The sequence below is a fragment of the Oryx dammah genome, unplaced genomic scaffold (assembly GCF_014754425.2).
Source record: "Oryx dammah isolate SB20612 unplaced genomic scaffold, SCBI_Odam_1.1 HiC_scaffold_27, whole genome shotgun sequence".
In the NCBI taxonomy this organism is placed as follows: domain Eukaryota; kingdom Metazoa; phylum Chordata; class Mammalia; order Artiodactyla; family Bovidae; genus Oryx; species Oryx dammah.
The window spans coordinates 117,371,061-117,389,530 of NW_024070211.1; the positions used below are offsets into that span (position 1 = coordinate 117,371,061).

General features: G+C 41.0%; 1 protein-coding gene across 2 annotated transcripts; it reads right to left on the minus strand.

Moving 5' to 3' along the window:
* Positions 1–1,530: 1,530 nt before the first annotated feature.
* Positions 1,531–17,464, minus strand: PRKRA (protein activator of interferon induced protein kinase EIF2AK2). Of its 2 annotated transcripts, XM_040227712.1 has the most exons (8): positions 17,244–17,464; positions 16,537–16,706; positions 12,902–12,983; positions 10,396–10,474; positions 9,244–9,361; positions 7,642–7,736; positions 4,671–4,845; positions 1,569–2,237 (listed from the first exon to the last, which is right to left on the minus strand). In XM_040227712.1, exons 1-8 carry the CDS (start codon positions 17,306–17,308, stop codon positions 2,080–2,082), a joined length of 942 nt encoding a protein of 313 aa, XP_040083646.1. In that variant the 5' UTR covers positions 17,309–17,464; the 3' UTR covers positions 1,569–2,079. The 2 variants fall into 2 exon arrangements, with proteins under 2 accessions (XP_040083647.1, XP_040083646.1); XM_040227713.1 differs by lacking the exons at positions 12,902–12,983; positions 16,537–16,706; positions 17,244–17,464 and adding an exon at positions 12,853–12,876 and having other exon boundaries at positions 1,531–2,237.
* Between the last annotated feature and the right edge of the window lie 1,006 nt (positions 17,465–18,470).

Sequence of the window (18,470 nt, forward strand, 5' to 3'; positions counted from 1 at the left end):
GCATCCACATTGTGACTTTCCCATTGGAACTTGGCATAAACTCCACCCTTGTCTTCCCACTACTGATGCATCTAATACAACAGGCATAGTTGCCTGTGCCAGCCTACTTCAGTCACTCACCTATTTCAGTTCACTCACTCAGTGATGGTTACTGGTAATTGGTTAAGAGCCTTGACAAAATGCAGTTAAATAACACCGGATGGTGCAGCTAACTCCCTAGAACACTGGATGGTCTGACAGAGGTGACATTTGAATGTTATCTTGAAGAATGCTTGCTTCCTCCAGAGCCAGAAGCAGAGAAATCACAGCAGAAGGAAGGGCAGAACTTCTGGGTAACTTACACAGATCTCGTTGTATCAATACATTTGACTGTTTAGAACTCAACTACATTGTTTTTTCCCCAATTACACCTCATCCTCTTCATCTTATGAAAACTCTTTCACGAAAACTTATGAAAACTCTCCCCAACTTGTCCTGTCCACAATGAGTATTTTCCTGCATGAGTCTGAAGTTACCTCTAGAGTGAGTTCATTGTGCCCTCACTATATTCCAGAACATTGATGATGACCACCCAAGGCTAATCCAATCTTAATGACCCATAAGCTCTGCTTTATGGCTAAACTTTTGTCTCCAGTCTGTGTGTTCCTTAACCTCATCCCCCAAAATGCCTAAAACCCTTTGATTTAACTGATGTATAAGGCTCATAATTTGAAGTGAAATTTCTTTAGAGCTTTAAATAAGTTACACATACTGCTTTCCCTTTATTAGTTTATTATTCTCAAAGGATTGCACTCAGGATAGGATTTTTTTTTTTTTCCCAGACAGAAAAACACTTGTTACATACTTCCTGCTAGATTTTTTTTTTTTTCCTGCTAGATTAACACTTGAGATTGTCAAAAGCTACCTTCATCCCTGAGAGCTCTGTTCCTCTCTGAGGTTTTCCCTGATCTACAGAGGTAGCACTACCGGCTGGTACTGACAGACGCCAGACGTGAGGTGTTAGGTGATGTATGTAAACACGAAAGGCAAAATTAAAATGGGTCATGAAACTTATTTCCTAACCTTTTAAGCACTCACTGTTTTGTTGGAAACATTCTTGTAACTGAATTGAACACACTGGAAAGTTTTGTTTTAGTAATACTAAGGAGAAGGGGACGACAGAGGATGAGATGGCTGGATGGCATCACTGACTTGATGGACGTGAGTCTGAGTGAACTCCGGGAGTTGGTGATGGACAGGGAGGCCTGGCGTGCTGCGATTCTTGGGGTCGCAAAGAGTCGGACACGACTGAGCGACTGAACTGAACTGAATGCTTTTTCAACTACTAATTCATCCATGAATGGTTATATCAAAAGAAATACTGTGTATGACTAGAGAAAATATGGACGTGATTCATCACATATATATTTGTAAAGTATTGCTTGGTTTTTTTAACTTTGACTTTCAGAAGTGAACTAGAGATATGTAAAGAATACAGTATCCACATTATAATGTTCCTCATAGGAATGGCTGAAAAGAACAGGGCCACAGTCAAGTCAGTAGTGCTTTAATAAAATGAACAGAACCCATTATAACAACAGCTCTTTATTACATGGATTCAAATACACAGACCAATCGTGTTCTCGGAAATTTAACAACTGCATTCAATTAAAACCTGTTAGCGCATTCCTCAACACTAATTCTAAGGGGCTTCCTTTGAAATCCCTTTACAAAGCCTTGTGCAAAGCGGTTAAGCACCAGTAGTAAAGACTGTTGCTAGCAGTTTTATTTCACCATCATCATCAACAACAAACATGCAGTTTTTCCCTTCTATGTACAGGGCATTGGAAAATGGGTGCTACACTCTGCCTATGGTACAAAGTTTATAAATACAATATACCAATACAAAGTTGAAGCCATTAAAAACATCTTAGTAACAACTACTAGGAGATAATGAAATCTGGAGTGTTGATGGAATCTATGAAGAGATTTAAAACCAACACACAAACTCAAACATTATAATACATAAACTTTACTTGGGAAGGGGTGACAGGGGAACTTCTTAGGTGCTACTGAAGGGTTTTCTCGGTTGTTCCAAGTTTACTTTCTTTCTGCTATTATCTTTAAATACTGCAAAGCATTGTGAGCTGCATCACTCTGCGCACTGCTGCAGGAGATCCCCGAGCCATGACAGACCGTAATGGGACTGGTGGATAGCTCAGCAAGACACTGGTACTGTCCGTTCGCGCTCAGTTCTTCTGCAATGACACATTCAAACGTGATGATTAACGCCGCATGCAGGGAAAGCAGATTTGTTTGTAAAAACATTTTTTGTTACTGTCCCTCTCCCCAAGCACTTTTTTATTTGCTACTCCACTTATCAGGTGCTATTCTCTATTCGTAAGAACCATTCCGTTCTTAAAATTAGTCAGAAGCATTTCATTATCTAAAAACCATCTCAGGTTTCCTTTTCCCAAATTCATAAATAGTTTTGAATGCATGGCCTCTTAATCAACCACCTTTCCTGATCATCTTTCTGCATTAATCCTCAGGTTCTACATCATTCCCAGTATATTAAGACATTGCACCTGACTCATTATTCAATCCCAAAGTAGCAGAGAAAATCAGAAGTTTCTTCAGCCCCTAAATACCCTATTTTTTCCGTAGTAGTAGCTCTGATGGGCTAGGTTCCCCCCAAGTCACTGAGGCTGGGCTAAGGGATATCAAATTCCTCGCATACGATACTGATGTTAAATCAAGATACCAAATACACACATGAACACACAAACTAGCCAGTTATCCACTGCATTAAAAGAAAACCCACGCTGACTTGCTTTCCAATCCGTCCACATTTGTCTATTTGAATGATCATGGGCTAGAAAAAATATAGAAGTTGATAGCTGGGATGAGATGAAGCTGTAAATTGTCCCCATTTATCTCCCAGAACTGGAACACAGTGACAAAGTGGAGAGAAGATGTCTGGCCCAGCCCCCACAGACTTGGTATTTGTTCTAGAAATGTGGGTACCTTTTTATTCATCAAGATGTCCATCAGGGCTAGTTTAACAGATATTATACTGGCAGGGACTCTTCTTCTAACCTGGCTCTACTGACCAGCTATGTTATCTCAGGCAAGTTTCTCAACCTTTCTTTGTCTTACTTTCTTCACTTATACCTAAGATAATAGAAATTCCAGATGTTCAAGCTGGATTTAGAAACACCAGAGAAACTAGAGATCAAATTGCTAATATCTATTGGATCACTGAGAAAGCAAGAGAGTTCCAGAAAAACATCTACTTCTGCTTTATTGATTATGCCAAAGCCTATGACTGTGTGGATCACAACAAACTGTGGAAAATTCTTAAAGAGACAGGAATACAAGACCACCTGACCTGCCTCCTGAGAAATCTGTATCCAGGTCAAGAAGCAACAGTTAGAACTGGACATGGAACTACAGACTGCCTGCAAATCAAGAAAGGAGTACATCAAGGCTGTATATTATCACCCTGCTTACTTAACTTATATGCAGAGTACATCATGAGAAATGCCAGGCTGGATGAAGCACAAGCTGGAATCAAGACTGCTGGGAGAAATATCAATAACCTCAGATATGCAGATGACACCAGCCTTATGGTAGAAAGTGGAGAGGAACTAAACAGCCTCTTGTTGCAAGTGAAAGAGGAGAATGAAAAAGCTGGCTTAAAACTCAACATTCAGAAAACTAAGATCATGGCATCCAGTCCCATCACTTTATGGCAAATAGATGGGGAAACAATGGAAACAGTGACAGACTTTACTTTTGGGGGGGTCCAAAATCACTGCAGATGATGGCTGTGGCCATGAAATAAAAGATCCTTGCTCCTTGGAAAAAAAGTTACGACCAACCTAGACAGCATATTAAGTAGCAGAGACATTACTTTGCCAGCAAAAGTCTGTCTAGTCAAAGCTATGGTTTTTCCAGTAGTCATGTATGGATGTGAGAGTTGGACTATAAAGAAAGCTGAAGGCCAAAGAATTTATACTTTTACACTGTGGTGTTGGAGAAGACTCTTGAGAGTCCCTTGGACTGCAAGGAGATCCAACCAGTCAATCCTAAAGGAAATCAGTCCTGAATATTCATTGGAAGGACTGATGCTGAAGCTGAAACTCCAATCCTTTGGCCACCTGATGAGAAGAACTGACTCATTTGAAAAGACCCTGATTCTGGGCAAAATTGAAGGCAGGAGGAGAAGCAGATGACAGAGGATGAGATGGTTGGATGGCATCACCGATTCGATGGACATGAGTTTGAGCAAGCTCTGGGAGTGGGTGATGGACAGGGAAGCCTGGCGTGCTGCAGTCCATGGGGTCGCCAAGAGTCGGACATGACTGAGTGACTGAACTGAAGATAATAGAATGTACTTCATAGGATTAGTTTGAGGATTCTGTGACTTGAAATATGTAATGTCCCTAGAACAGTGCCTGGCACACAGTAACTCTATAAGTCTTTGCTATTGTTGTTTATTATTACAACTGTACAGATGTTATCTCTCTTTTTATTATTTATAAGAATGGGATACATCAGTGATATGTATTACCACTCTGGTAATTGTATATAGTCAGAATCCTCTACTATAATAGACATTTTGTTTGTCAAACATATTTTGAAAAGAAACAGGTTTTGGGACAAGCCAAAGAAAAAAACAATCATACCTATATCCAAATATGTTATATTAAAACCTTGTTCCTTCGCAATTTCACTAAGCAGCTGGATGTAATCTGTATTTGGAATACTGAGGAGGCTTCTTTTCAGTAAGTTGATCTTTTCACCAGGAGAATTCCTTAAGGAATGCCAAGTACAACCTAAAGAATGCCCTACCATATTTGTCTGAAAAACAGAGATTAACATTAAGACTCTTGGGTTGGGTTCCAATGCTACTATGAGTATTAATTAAGCAATCAACACTTTATAAAGCATATTTGAATGAATACCATTTGGTTAACTTTCCAATTTAAACTAGACAGCAGTAATAAGCTCACACATTTATCAAACAACAACACACTATTAAAAAAGAATGTGCAATGAAATACTGGAAGTATTTCAAAATACCTTTGTATAGCGTAACAGTCTTGTTAATATGTATAACATATTTAAGAGCATGATAAACAAATCTGCAAATACAGCTGACCCTTGAACAATGTCACATACTATCTGCCTATATGGATTGGCATCTATACTTATCTTCTGTTTATTCCAATACAAATTTCAATGTTACTAAGCTTCATAAATTTTGTTATTCAAAATAATACATAGACAACAAAAAAATCAAGTAATACAGAATTATAAAAGCAACAATCCCCATACCTACCTTCAGTCCCCTTTCCAGAAGCAATAATTTTCAACTTTTTATTTTTAGTTATTCTGGTGGTTACCTTTGTAACAGAAATGAGAAAGCTATTGATCTTGTGTATTAATTTTTGATCAGTTACCTTGATGAATTCTCTTATTATTTCTAGTAGTTTTTCTCTAGGGCTTTATAGGGATACAATTATATTATTTGTAGTTAACGATCATTTTTATCTCCTCTTATTTCCAACCTCTTATTGTTTTCTCTTCTCTGGTTACGTTGGTTGATACTTCTAGAACAAGGTTTAAAAAAATGGTATCAGTGGGCATCCTTTCCTTTATTTCTGAAATTAATGGGAATGGATATAACATATATACATGTACCCAAGATTTTGATTTTTTTCCTGAGGTATATATTTAATTTTTAAAAAATCTTTTAAAAAATACTTGTCTGTGCCAGGTCTTAGTTGTAGCACCTAGGAGCCTCAATTTTGTGGTGGCATGCAGAATCTTAGTCGCAACATACGAGACCTAATTCCCTGACCAGGGATCGAACCTCTGAGGTACATATTTTAAATCACAATAGGGATATTTTAGAAGCATTTATCAGTAGTGACTACCCAATATTTTTGGGGCATCTATTGAGAGGATTACATTTTCCTTCTTTGACCCATTAATGTAATTAATTATAGCAATAGATTTACCAATGTTGAAACACCCTTGCAGTCCTAAATAAATTTATATAGAAATTTCTCTCACATTATATATATTGCCTGGAACAGTTTAAACAGCACTGAAGATTATCTCTTCCTTGAAGATTTGACAGAACTCACCTGAAACCTAACTGTTTTGTGACTGTGGTGTCATCTCTGATCCAGTCTTAAAAGAAATGAATACAATGTTTTATATTTTTCTATTAAAAAAGTGAAACCAAAATTATATTACTTACCTAGATATAGTTGTTCCTTCCTACAGAACGAGCCCTTTTTTAAAATCATAAGCTTAGGACAGTCCTATAGTTTTCACTTCTCACTTTGTACATAACATTCTATTCTCAGATAATGGACCATCATACATACCTACCTACATTTTGTGTAGCCCAATCTCTTATGAATGCCCAGTTGCCTACTCAATTTTTTCACTTAGCTACTCCACAAACACTTCAAATTCAATATATCCTATATTTAACTCATTATCTGCTCCCCCTTAAGTCTTACTCACCTTCTCTGTTCCCCATATTACTAAATGGGTACCACCATCTAGGCAGCTGCTAAGCTAAAACTGTTTACTTCTTCCTTTTTCCCTACTCTCTACATCCAGTTATTATGCTCCCATTCACTTCAGTTTTCTAAGTAAGTTTTAAATTGACCATCTCAATTGCTACTGCCTTTGTCTAGGTCACCATCACGTCTCATCTGCTTTTCTGTAACAGCATTATAGCAGGTCCCTATGACTCTAATATTCATTCATCCACCATAATGCAGCCAGTCATTCCCTTCTAATGTATAAATTAGATTCTCCCCTTCCTATATTAAATTTATTTAATGACTTTATGCTACCCTCAGGATAAAGTTCAATCTCCTGAACATAGTACTTCCTGCAAGATTCAATCCCTCTTTACCTTTCCTGCCTCATTGTTTGAGACTCCCTCCCTCCAAATTCAGTACTCCAGCCATCCAAAATTACTCTGGATAACATAAAGTGTTTCACTCCTGGTCTTTGTACATGGTCTTTCTTCTCTCTGGAATTCTTTTCACTGCTGTCATCCTATAGGTCTCAGCTCACACATGACTTCCTCTAGTGAGGTCTTCCTGAAACCCTATCTTGGTTGGGTCCTTCTTCTATCGTCCCAAGAAGCCCTTGTAAGGCCTAGTCTGCAGGGTTCTTTTCTTTCTCAGTAGGCTGGCTGCAAACTCCTTAGGGCCAGAGACTATCTTATTCACTATATACTAGTATCTGGCATAAATCTGGGCAAATATTATCACTTTCCTAAATGTTTGCTGAGTGGATAAATGAATGGACATCAAGCGATGAGAGTGAAATGTCAATCTGAAGGCAAAAACAGCACTACTGACCTACCATCTTTAGAAACCATCATATTATTCTGAATTCGACTGTGGTTCCCAAGCTCTCTTTCCTGGCCACCCCTGTGACTCTGGCTCACATATAGCAAGCACCTAAAAACTGGGGTAGTGTATTACTGAACAGCTGAGAGATTTTTGAAAAACCACGACTCTGTAGGATACCTATACACAATGAAATCTACAATCGTGTGTTGTTCCGAGAGCAACACATGTTTAATCACATTAACATCACAGACTTCTGATCATTACTCACCAAAGAAATGTGGTTCTCTGGAGAAATATTACTGAATTTGGCAAGAAATTTCTCAGCAGCATTTCTCTTGGCTTGTTTCTTTGATGCCCCCTTTCCTAAATAAAGGAGAAAAAGAGCACTAGGTTAGAAAATAAATTAGTGTCCATAGAGAATGACCAAATGTTTAAAGTACTATGTTTGATCAGAGAACAATCTCATGGTTTTTATATACTATTCTTTTACTGACCTGACATCTTTACTTGTTCTGTTTCATGCAATTATTAATTGTCACACTTTTAAAGGCATTCCTTTAGCAGTTTATCTTTAATAGGTAATCTTTCTGTTTTTCTTCCACAGATGTATCTCCTTATCTCTAGCTTTAATGAGCTGTATTTGGTTTAATTCTGATGAAATATTCAAATCTACCAAGGTAGATTTCAATTACATCTCCCGTCTTTCAATGTCTACTTCTGACTTAGAATCTCCTGCACACTGCTAACTATGTGGACTTTCTTCAACATGAATAAGAAGGGCATAGGAGAGGCTGGAGTTGAAAGATACCATAAATATAATCTATTTCCATGTTCAGAGATTTAAAAACTCAGGCCTAGGCATGCAGATTAAGCAACTTGCCTAAGCTTGCAAATCAAGGACTGCATCAAGAACAAAGGTGAGGTTTCTGCTTCTGGCTCAGGGCTTCCTGCACTGACCCACACTGTCTCTTGGTGGCAAACAGCTGCTTCGTACTTCAGACTAATATCTAGCCAACTTAAAATTTCATTTCAAGCCACTTTTACAATGATAAAAATATACTCAAGAAATTAAAATAGAAATCCTTAGGAGTACTTTATTAAGTGACTTTTTCCCTCAAAATTTGTGGCCTTTATAACATCGAAGTTGCTATAAGACAAAAGGTTAATTTCTACTTTATTTTTATTTCACTATCAGCCTCTTTGGAGAAGGAAATGGCAACCCACTTCAGTATTCTTGCCTAGAGAATTCTGTAGACAGAGGAGCCTGGGTGGGGCGGGTCGCACCAGAGTTGGACACTGAAGCGACTTAGCATGCATGCATGCATTGGAGAAGGAAATGGCAACCCACTCCAGTATTCTTGTCTGGAGAATCCCAGGGACAGAGGAGCCTGATGGACTGCCATCTATGGGGTCACACAGAGTCGGATACGACTGAAGCCACTTAGCAGCAGCAGCAGCCTCTTATCAATTATCTTCTTTTTAAATGTAATCTTCTCCTAGTCCTTCTGTCTTCTAGAACAGCTACTGAAGCTCCAAGAGATTTACTACTGCTTTTTTCTCCAAAATGATGTTTAAGTCTCTATTATATCAATGAAGACTGTTTAAAGAGTCAATTATTTACTTGCATGTCCATTACCAACCCATGATTTTTTAAAAAAAATCAAATTAAGAAGTATAAGTATTCTTAAGCCAACTATTCATACTTATTAATAAACTCAACAGCAGAAAGTTAGAGACAGTAGACTAGGAGTGTGTCAGTTTTTTTTCCCCCCAAAGAAGTATTTGAGATGAAATCACAGCAGAAATTTTTTCATCCTCTCAAAATACTTCAAAGATCTTCAACTGTATCACAGTAGAAAGAAACAAATACCAGTTTCCATGAATGATTCAAGCCTGCAAATTGTGGTATATTCTCTCTTATGAGCAGGTCCTCCCTCCTGGGAAAGGGTATATTCAGGAAGCCTCCAGCCATGATGAATAGCCAATTCCTAGAAAATCGAGATGAGCCTTTAGTAGTAATTTTTACTATGCAATGGCTCAATCACATTAATGATATTCTCTCATGGTTTTGATCCCATTTCTATTTATATGTTTGCAGAGAACAATGATATTCTGCAGTATTTAAGAGAAGGTCTTCTATTCCCCACAGATATTCCTGCATTTTACATCTTATAAGCCCACGACACCAAAACTGAAGCAGTTTCCTGCTGTGAATGGTGCTCTTCCGTTAAGCTATAGTGAGCTGGTTATCAAAGAGGTCAGACAGAAAGATAAGCTACTCTCACCCTCTTTGGGAACATGGGATAGGACATTACCGGTCTCACGGCCATCAGTCCCCAAAGTCTCTTCCTAACTAACCTTCTATACCCATTGCTGTCTAACTGACTGCATTCGATCAAGAGCAAGTGAGGAGCAGAGAGCAAACACACACACTGGATGAGACTAAGGAAAGACAGGGATAAAAAATACATAAGAACTCATAGAGCAGGAAAGAGACCAAATGACTGGCTGGATAACAGCGGGGGGAGTTGTCCAACAGAGCACATGGATAATCTGCAAGAAGGATGTTCTCACATAGAAATTCAAAGCTGAATATATTTTTTGGTAGAATAAGCAGGTAAGCAGACGACTTCCCTTGCCCTGTGTTACATAAATCAATTTGGGTTCTTTATAGTCTTCTGTCTCAACAGAAGTAGAAAGAGATTTGTCACAAGAGTGGCAAGAAATATTCTTAAACTATAAAACACTCTACCCATGTGCACTGAGGTCCTATTGATCTCAAATGAGAATTCCACAAACCAAAGGCATACTGTATATGGAAGAAAATCCAAAATGTAAATAAATATGAAAATAACTTCAAGTTAGTACTTTAATATCTACTGATCATAACTTGGAACACAAAATGTTGTACCACCTAATCTTTAAAATATTAATTCCTTCTCTTAGCCCTTATATTATCAACATTTATGACATTTTTTTCCAGTAGGCACAAAGTTAAGTATGGAAAAACTGTGCCACTTACCTGTAATGAGCCAATAGGATTAAGCTGGTTCTTTGGTTGCTTGGAAGGGTCAGGCATTAAGGGATCAGGAACTGCAAAGCTGAACATTTTTATAAAGGATTATAAAACAAAATAATCTTCCCCAAATTATTAAGTAAAGGATAAGCATTTTCTATTTAGCTCTCCATGCCTTTGCTCTTGCGTTCCTTCTACATGGAATAACACCCTTTTCACCCACCTCTTCTATGGGAATCTGATCTATACCTCAGCCAAGGTATACCTCAAATGCAACTTTCTCTCAGAAGCCTATTCTTTTACCCCAATGGGACACAATTTCTCCCTTCTTTGAACCATTGTAACATTTGGTTTGATACTTTCTTAAGCAATTATTTTACCATTAAGTTGTACACTCTTACAAATACATGCTATTTGTCTATCCATCACCATACCTCTCTCCTGTTCAGACGGTAAAATCCTTGATGGTAGGGCCTATGTATTACTTACCTTCATAAGCCCTGCTGTGCTTTATATAAAACAGATGCTCAATAAAAGATGTATTTAAATAAACACACGATTGTTACAACCTCATGTAAAGGGAAGACTAACAGGATGTTTAGCTCGGCAGTGTAAACCATACAGATCGTAAATGTAGCTTTTTCATCCAGATTTATAGAAGAAAGACTTGGCCTGACCTACCATCTGCTCTATGCTAGGATAATCTTCCTAAGGTTTACGTATGTGTGCTCAGTCACCAAGTTGTGTCCAACTCTTTGCAACCCCATGGACTGTAGCCTGTCAGACTCCTCTGTCCATGGGATTTCCCAGGCAAGAATCCTGGAGGGGGCTGCCATTCCCTATCGCAGGGGATCTTCCTGACCCAGTGATCAAATCCGCATCTCCTGCATTGCAGGTGGGTTTTTTTTTTTTTTTTTTTATGGGTGGCATGAATCTGATTTCAACATGTAGGGACTGTGAATAAGGCAAAAGAGAACAACCTCTTCTGAGTAGTGTGAGCTTACTAGTTACGTGGATGATGGGTGTCTAATGCGGAAGAAGCTGCATTTCAAGATTACTGCCACCTTGGCAGCTAGTCATTTCTTCCATTACCAATGAGGTTGTCACTGTCACTTACTAAGTTTCTACCTGCCAGAATTTCAAGCTTTACATAGGCTGATGAGATACGAACATTCATTTACAATGCTGTACACTGAAGCTGCCTAAATAATTGTGATGGAGAAGTGAGAAAGTCTCTTCATCCCATCAGGCCACTTTAGGCCTGATTTATAGCTTAGTATTTCCATCTTCTCTGTCAAGAAGCACAAATACATAGTAAACTTTATTAGCCTTTTTTTGCAGACAAAGTGCCTGTGTGCAGAAAGGATACTCTGTATGTTCATTTCTACAAATGTATGCAACACTCTGAGTTGACCTTTGGGTTGCACAAAAATGGCATGGCCATCACCAGCAAGCAGAAAATCTAAAACCCACCATGCCATCTGGCATGTCCAGAAAACTAGCATAAATCAATTATAATGTATGACCCTGCAGAAGCAAACAAACATCATGTTATGAGATCCAAGGCTTTCACTAGTTGGTTCTAAATGACCTGAATAGTTTAGAACTACTAAGTACACAGGAAGAACACTGCAGGAGAACCTAAACATATCCCTAAACAGAAAGTTTTTCTAGGGCTGGGAAACAAAGAAAACCCATCCTAAATTCTCATAGGCCTCTGCTGTCAGCTATAAGCAGACATACCAGAATGCACTCCCAAGTATACTTGAATGCATGTAAAGGGAAGAATTTGAAGGCAAAACATGCTCCTCTTGGATATGCCCATTAGAAACCAAAAGACACCACTTTACAAGAGATGCTCCAGGGCCAGTGCTCCTTCCAAAAACAACTAATGTGATAACAAATTTACTTTGGAAAGATATGTCAAGAATAAACATTCCATTTAGCATCCTCTTATATTTGGTATATATTCTCTAGTAGAAGGAAATTGTCTCCTTACAAATTCAAATTTCTAAAAGAGTACTTTTAGCTGATATTTTTCTGTCTCACACTTTGTTTTCTTCAGTGTAGAAACGAAACTCTTAATACAGTAAGATATTTGTCAGAAGCACTCTGGTTTTCTACTCCTGTACCTCATCTGGATAAAAGACAAAAAACCTAGTTTATGAGAGCCTTCATCTAATAATGTTGTTTAGTTGCTAAATCACGTCTGACTCTTGCAACCTCCTGGACTGTAGCGCCCCAGGCTCCTGTGTCCATGGGATTTCCCAGGCAAGAATGCTGGAGTGGGGTGCCACTTCCTTCTTTGTCATCTAATAAAAGCTGGATTTAATTTCTGACGGATAAAGTGTCTTTAGGGGATGACAGGTCTTCACAAGGAGATAGAATTTTATTAATAGAGCTAGACACTATCAACTGTTTACTTTGTTGCTTTTGTGAGCATGATCAAACTTTTAATCTTACCTCAGCCATGATATTTTTGAGCTGCAGAATACAAAGAAATTTAGCTCACCAAATACTTGCATTGGCTTTCAAAATGTTTATGGCAGCCTCTGCAGCTCTATGTTTCGCCAGCTTCTTACTTGTACCTTCACCTGAATTAAGGTTAAAAAAAAAAAAAAAAAAAAACTCTTTACATGCTGAAAAAATGTGAGGCTTGCATACAGGTTTGCATAGTACAAAACAAAGTCACTACACGTATTATATATACACACTAGGAAATAAAAACACACTACATACAGTTATACACTGAAATAAAATACCATAAAAATTAATATATTAAAAATCCCTTTGATTTTAAAAGTGCTAAGTATTTAATTCTAAGTATACTTGTATAAAAATCGTTATTATGTCTACTTTGTACATGTTTATTACATAAAATGATAATACAGCAGACTGTCACTATGTATGCTGCTACTGCTGGGTCACTTCAGTTGTGTCCCCCACCAGGCTCCCCCATCCCTGGGATTCTCCAGGCAAGAACACTGGAGTGGGTTGCCATTTCCTTCTCCAATGCGTGAAAGTGAAAAGTGAAAGTGAAGTTGCTCAGTCGTGTCCGACTTCTAGCGACCCCATGGACTGCAGCCTACCAGGCTCCTCCGTCCATGGGGTTTGCCAGGCAAGAATGCTAAAGAAAGGCAACTTACTTCCTTTATTCCTAGAAAGGAAATTCTTCTATAGCAAGAAATTTTCTTTAAAGGAGGCACTTACAGCAACATTACTGAACAGCAAAAAGTGCACCTTTTACTCTAACAGCCCCTCCTATACTGGATGAAACCCCTCTGCTTGGCTAAGCAGTCACTGGCTACCTGTTGGATACAGCAGGGGAAGGTTTGTTTAGGGAATGTGAGAGATTACATTGTTACGTGTCTTTCATACCATCTGTATCCCTTACATGGGTAGCTACGGGGCTTCTACAGACCAGGCCTGACTAATAATCACTGAGCCTGACGCCTAGTATCAGTAAGCAACCACACAAGTAAATTATAAATTCACTCTTTTTCCTTCTGAGTTCAAACTAGGTGTTGAGAACTTGTCCAAAGTTGTGTCAGAATGGGACATCCATTCCTCTGATGTAGAGGAAAGAAAGGGCACATGGAACAAACGTCAGGTGTGGTTCTCAAGCATCAGAGAACACAGACACCACACTCATTTATCCATTCACATAGGTATTATGGATACTGTATTCCTTTGAAAAATGTGGGAATTAGGAGCACTGACGCTCTGCACTGAAATATGTGGGAATTAGGGGCACCGACCCTCTGCACTGAAAATTCACGCATAATTTACAGTCAGCCCTCTATATCTGTGGTTCCTCCATTTCTAGCTTCCTCGGTAACTGCAGATTCAACAAACTGTGGATTGTGTGGTCTTGTAGTACTTACTACTGAAAAAGACTGACATCTAAGTGGACCTGTGCAATTCAAACTGTGTTGTTCAAGAGATAACTGTAGCAGAGAACTAAGCAGAGTCCCTATCCTTAAAGAGCATACAGCCTAATGTCTGAGATTTTGTCTATAAAAACGATGTCTGAAAAATGAAGCATCACAGTAGGCCTAAGTGCAGGTTGTAGGGTAGCCTACAGAAGGGGTAGCTCCACTACTCTTAGTAAGGACTCAGAAAGGGTTCACGAAGGAGGAGATAACTAAACAAGGATCTGAAAGATCAGTAAGTCAGTGAGAGCTGGGGGATTAGGAAGAGCACTGGAGGCAGAGAAAGAGCCACTGTGATGGCTCAGAGGCAACACAGAGCGTGTGTTCTCAAGCCCCAAGTTGTTGGGACAGTGCGAGCTTGAAGGAGGGAACTTCGAGATAAAAGGTTAGACAGTTGAAGGGCAGAAGGAAAGTTCAAAGAACAGTCTCCTCGATTGTGCTTCTCTAACTTTAGGACTTGCCTGGGAATTTTGTTAGAACACACACTAAGAGTAGGTGTGCCTGGGTGGTAGCAAGGCTGCTGTTGACCACACTTTGTGAAGTAAGGTTGTCAGTCGTGTTAAGAAATTTGTATTCATCCAGAGGGTGATGGAAAAACCACTGAATGGATTTTAAGAGTTTGAATACTTCAAATGAACAGATTTGAATGCCAGAAAAAATACTCTGTTTTTTTGTGTGGAAAATGGATACCACAAGACAGAAGCTCAAAGAGCAGCTACGAGACTGCAGCTATATTCCAAGTGGCTCAGAAAATAGCAACAGGAAGAGGAGAGAAGCAGACAGATTCAAGAGATATTTAGGAAGTAGGATCTGGTGGCATAATGGACAACACAAAGAGGGAGGAGAAGGAATCCAGAAAGGTGAAACTCAAATCTCTACTGTGAGCAAATGAATGATGGCGGTACCTATACTGAACTGGGGAATGCAGGGGAAATGGATTTGAGAGAGAAGATGGATTCAGTCTGGGACAATGAGAGATGGAGGTGTCTTTGGGTCATCCAAGCAAAAATGTCTAGCAAACTCAGGGTGATGCACTGTTTTGTAACTGTGCCTGGGCTAAAGACAGAGATTTCAGAATTATTAGCCGTTAGATAGTATTTGAAACCATGGAGGTAGATAAGCTTGCACAGAAGACAGGCCAGTGTGAGAACAGTAGGGGGACTAGGCAGTTGCCCCACGTTGTTAATCTTTCACATAAAACACACTGAGAGGGGGAAAATGCTACTTTTTCTTGAATTTTCACTGAATACTTAAAGACAGACCAGCTAAAGCAGTAGCGTAATGTTGAATCTGTCATTCATATGAGAAACTTCCAGCTAGAACCTAACTACAATCCACCTGCCCCACATAGACAAAAAAGCTTCAAAATGTTCTTAAAGGGACTTCAATGAAAATAGCGGACTCCAGATTTTCGTGGACACAAATGACGCCTTCAGGCTACCAGATGGTGGAACTTCAGCCTTCTTACTGAATTTCTTTCCTGGCATTCTTCCAAATTAAATTTAGTATTCAATATTTCATGTTTGCAATTAAATAGATACATAAGAAGTAACATGTCTACATTTACAAATGGGCTACTTCAGTTATCATTTGCTGAAGCTCAGTAACCATAATCTGAATTTTGAAACTTCGCTGCCATGTGACCTTGAGCATGTTTCTTATAATCTCCCTGGGCCTATTTCCTCATATATAATAAAGGCGATAACATCTTATTAAAATATCTGTACAGTGTCAGGAACTAGAAGCTACTATGCAATACGGTGTAGGTGAGCCTTCTGCCTTCCTCATTTTGCTTGAATACAGAACCAAGTGTGGTACAGTGGACCCAGTGTGCCAAACGAGTCCGTACAAAGAGGGGAGCAGGTCAGAAAATTCTGGGGTCATGCCTCCTGGCCTCTGCTATAACCTATGGAATTTGACAGCACCTTCTGATTCAGCTATGGCTGCTTCAAGAACCTTTCCTGCTTCTCCCTAATTCTTGGAAGAACCTTAGGAGGATCTTAGGGTATGTTTCTGAGCTTCTCTTGATATCTGGGGAAGAGAAAATTAGGGAGAGAATCAGAAAGTTGCAAAGTCCAAATGACCTGGGAAAGGCATCAGTTTCAAGAGACTGCTCCTCACTGACGTCTCTGGCAAAAAGGGCACTTTTTCCGAACTGAGAAGCAATATCCAAGTCTGGACCACCAGCCCACATGATCATGGGGTTAATACAGACCTGTGCAGGTTATGTCACCAACGGTTACTCTGAAGGTGAAAGTGGGCACGTGTATTTGCACATCGGATCTTTCACATTCATAAACCGGGATGTTCTTGGTCTTCATGCCGTATTCGTGTAATACCTGAATCGGTGTTTTCCCTGGCTTAGCTGTAATCATCTTCCCCAAACTGCAAAAACCAGAAAAAGCTGTGCGTTGCATGTCAAAGCGGGGAGGGAAGCAGAAGCAAAGCAGAGACTAGTTTTAACAGCCATCACCGGTGACGCCAGAGGCACCGAGCTTCGGGTCGGACAGGGTTAGAGCTAGCGAGGCGCGCCAGTCTCCGGGCCCCGCTGCGGAGGTCTTAAAGAATATAACTTGAATGCGGGTAGGAGGGATTCGCAGGGGAATCGAGAGGTACGGCGAATGCTGCATCCTCCCAGGTCCCAGCCTGCAAACCCCTTTCCCTCCGCGGCAGCCTCTCTCCATCTCGGTCCAGCCAGCGCTGCCCGAGGCCGCAGGAGGGGCGGGGTCCCCGGCCGGCTTGCGGCCGAGAGGGCGGGGTGGAGCGCTCGCTGGTCCGCCCGCCCGCCTCCCTGCAGCCGCTAGGAGCGAGCTCCGCGAAGGGGCTTTACCCAGAATGCTGCTGGATAGCCGGCTCCCCCGCCCCCTGCTGCCCACCACTCTGGGCCCTGCCCGGCTCGGTCCCGATCGCTCAGAAACTGACCTGAAGGTTCCGCTGTCCTCGCGCTCCATCGGCGGAGCCGCGGCGCGATGCCTGCTCTGAGACATGGCGAGAAGGGACGGCTTTGCGGGAGCAAGAGCAGTGTAGAGCGACGTCCTCGCTTCCCCAGTGGGCTGGTACCCGAAAGGAGGGATCCAAAGCCGACGCCGCTACCTCCTCCCCTCTCCTCACTGCTTGAGTTCCTCCCGGGAACGGGCGGGGCCGGAGGCGGAGCCTCGGTGCGGCAGCGCAGGTCCCGCTCCCGGCCACGCCCCCTTCTGTCCCGGCACCGCCGCGCTCCTTGGCGGCCCCGCCCACCGGCTCGCCGGGCTCCTTGGCGCCCGGTCCCGCCAGCCCTCCTTGCCCGGGCTTTCTCGGCTGCAGCCGGTGCCCTGCCTTCGGCCCACCGGCTCGGGGATAGCGCAGTTCTGTGTCCTTAAAAGGAGGCCATTCCCTGCCCAGAAAGAGGCTTGTCGCCAGGCAGGCAAGCTTCAGAGTCTTTGAGGCCTGAAGCTCAGCCTTTTTTTTTTTTTCTGGCCAGGTTACGGGGACGGGGAAGAGGAGGGGTACGTCACTTTAAGAATAATTTCAAAATTCCAAATGCAGAATTGCTGGAGAGGCTCCCCGGGCCTGGGCCCGAAGCCTAAGACTCGCAGTATATCCGCTCCTGAGGGCTCGAGTGGGTCCTCCTGTCCTGGAGCCCTGCGTTTAGGTGCTCCCGGGCACGTCCGGAGACCCGCGCCTCTCACCCAGGGTGGGCTCCATTGTCTTCTAGGCTTTCGTTGCCTGGTGAGTGCGGGGCCAGCGGATGCCAGCAAGGCACGTTAGGAGTAAACGAAGGCTTTTCTGTGAAAGCGTTTCTAATTAATGCTGTTTCTGAATACCTATGTTGGTTGTGATGGCATTTGCCTGGGATGTACCACCTTTGTTGGGGATCAGACAGCGACATTAAGTGTCCTATGGCTTCTAGGGGTTTTGCTTGCCACGTGCAGAAATGACTCCTTGTGTCTTCTCATTTCTGGAGATTGCCTCGCACAATTTTATTCACACGAAGGGACATTATTAGAAACTTTTTGTTTGTTACTCTGAAGCCCTGGATACTAGAGATCAAATGAAAAAAAAAATTATCCAGAATCTAATCAAGCTGATTGAGGCTTGAATTAAGCCTGTTTTTATCTTCCTCCACCTCCCCCTTGTATAGATGTTAGTATATCAATTGCTTTTCATTGA

What these genes read in the sequence shown, in the direction of transcription:
- PRKRA (XM_040227712.1), bottom strand. Translation starts at nt 17,308, where the DNA reads ATGTCTCAGAGCAGGCATCGCGCCGCGGCTCCGCCGATGGAGCGCGAG. An exon ending in TGGTGACATAACCTGCACAG is followed by an intron (nt 12,984 to 16,536) that starts GTCTGTATTAAC and finishes ACCTTAATTCAG; the next exon opens with GTGAAGGTACAAGTAAGAAG. An exon ending in TGAATCATTCATGGAAACTG is followed by an intron (nt 7,737 to 9,243) that starts GTATTTGTTTCT and finishes TCCTTTATTTAG; the next exon opens with GAAAGGGGGCATCAAAGAAA.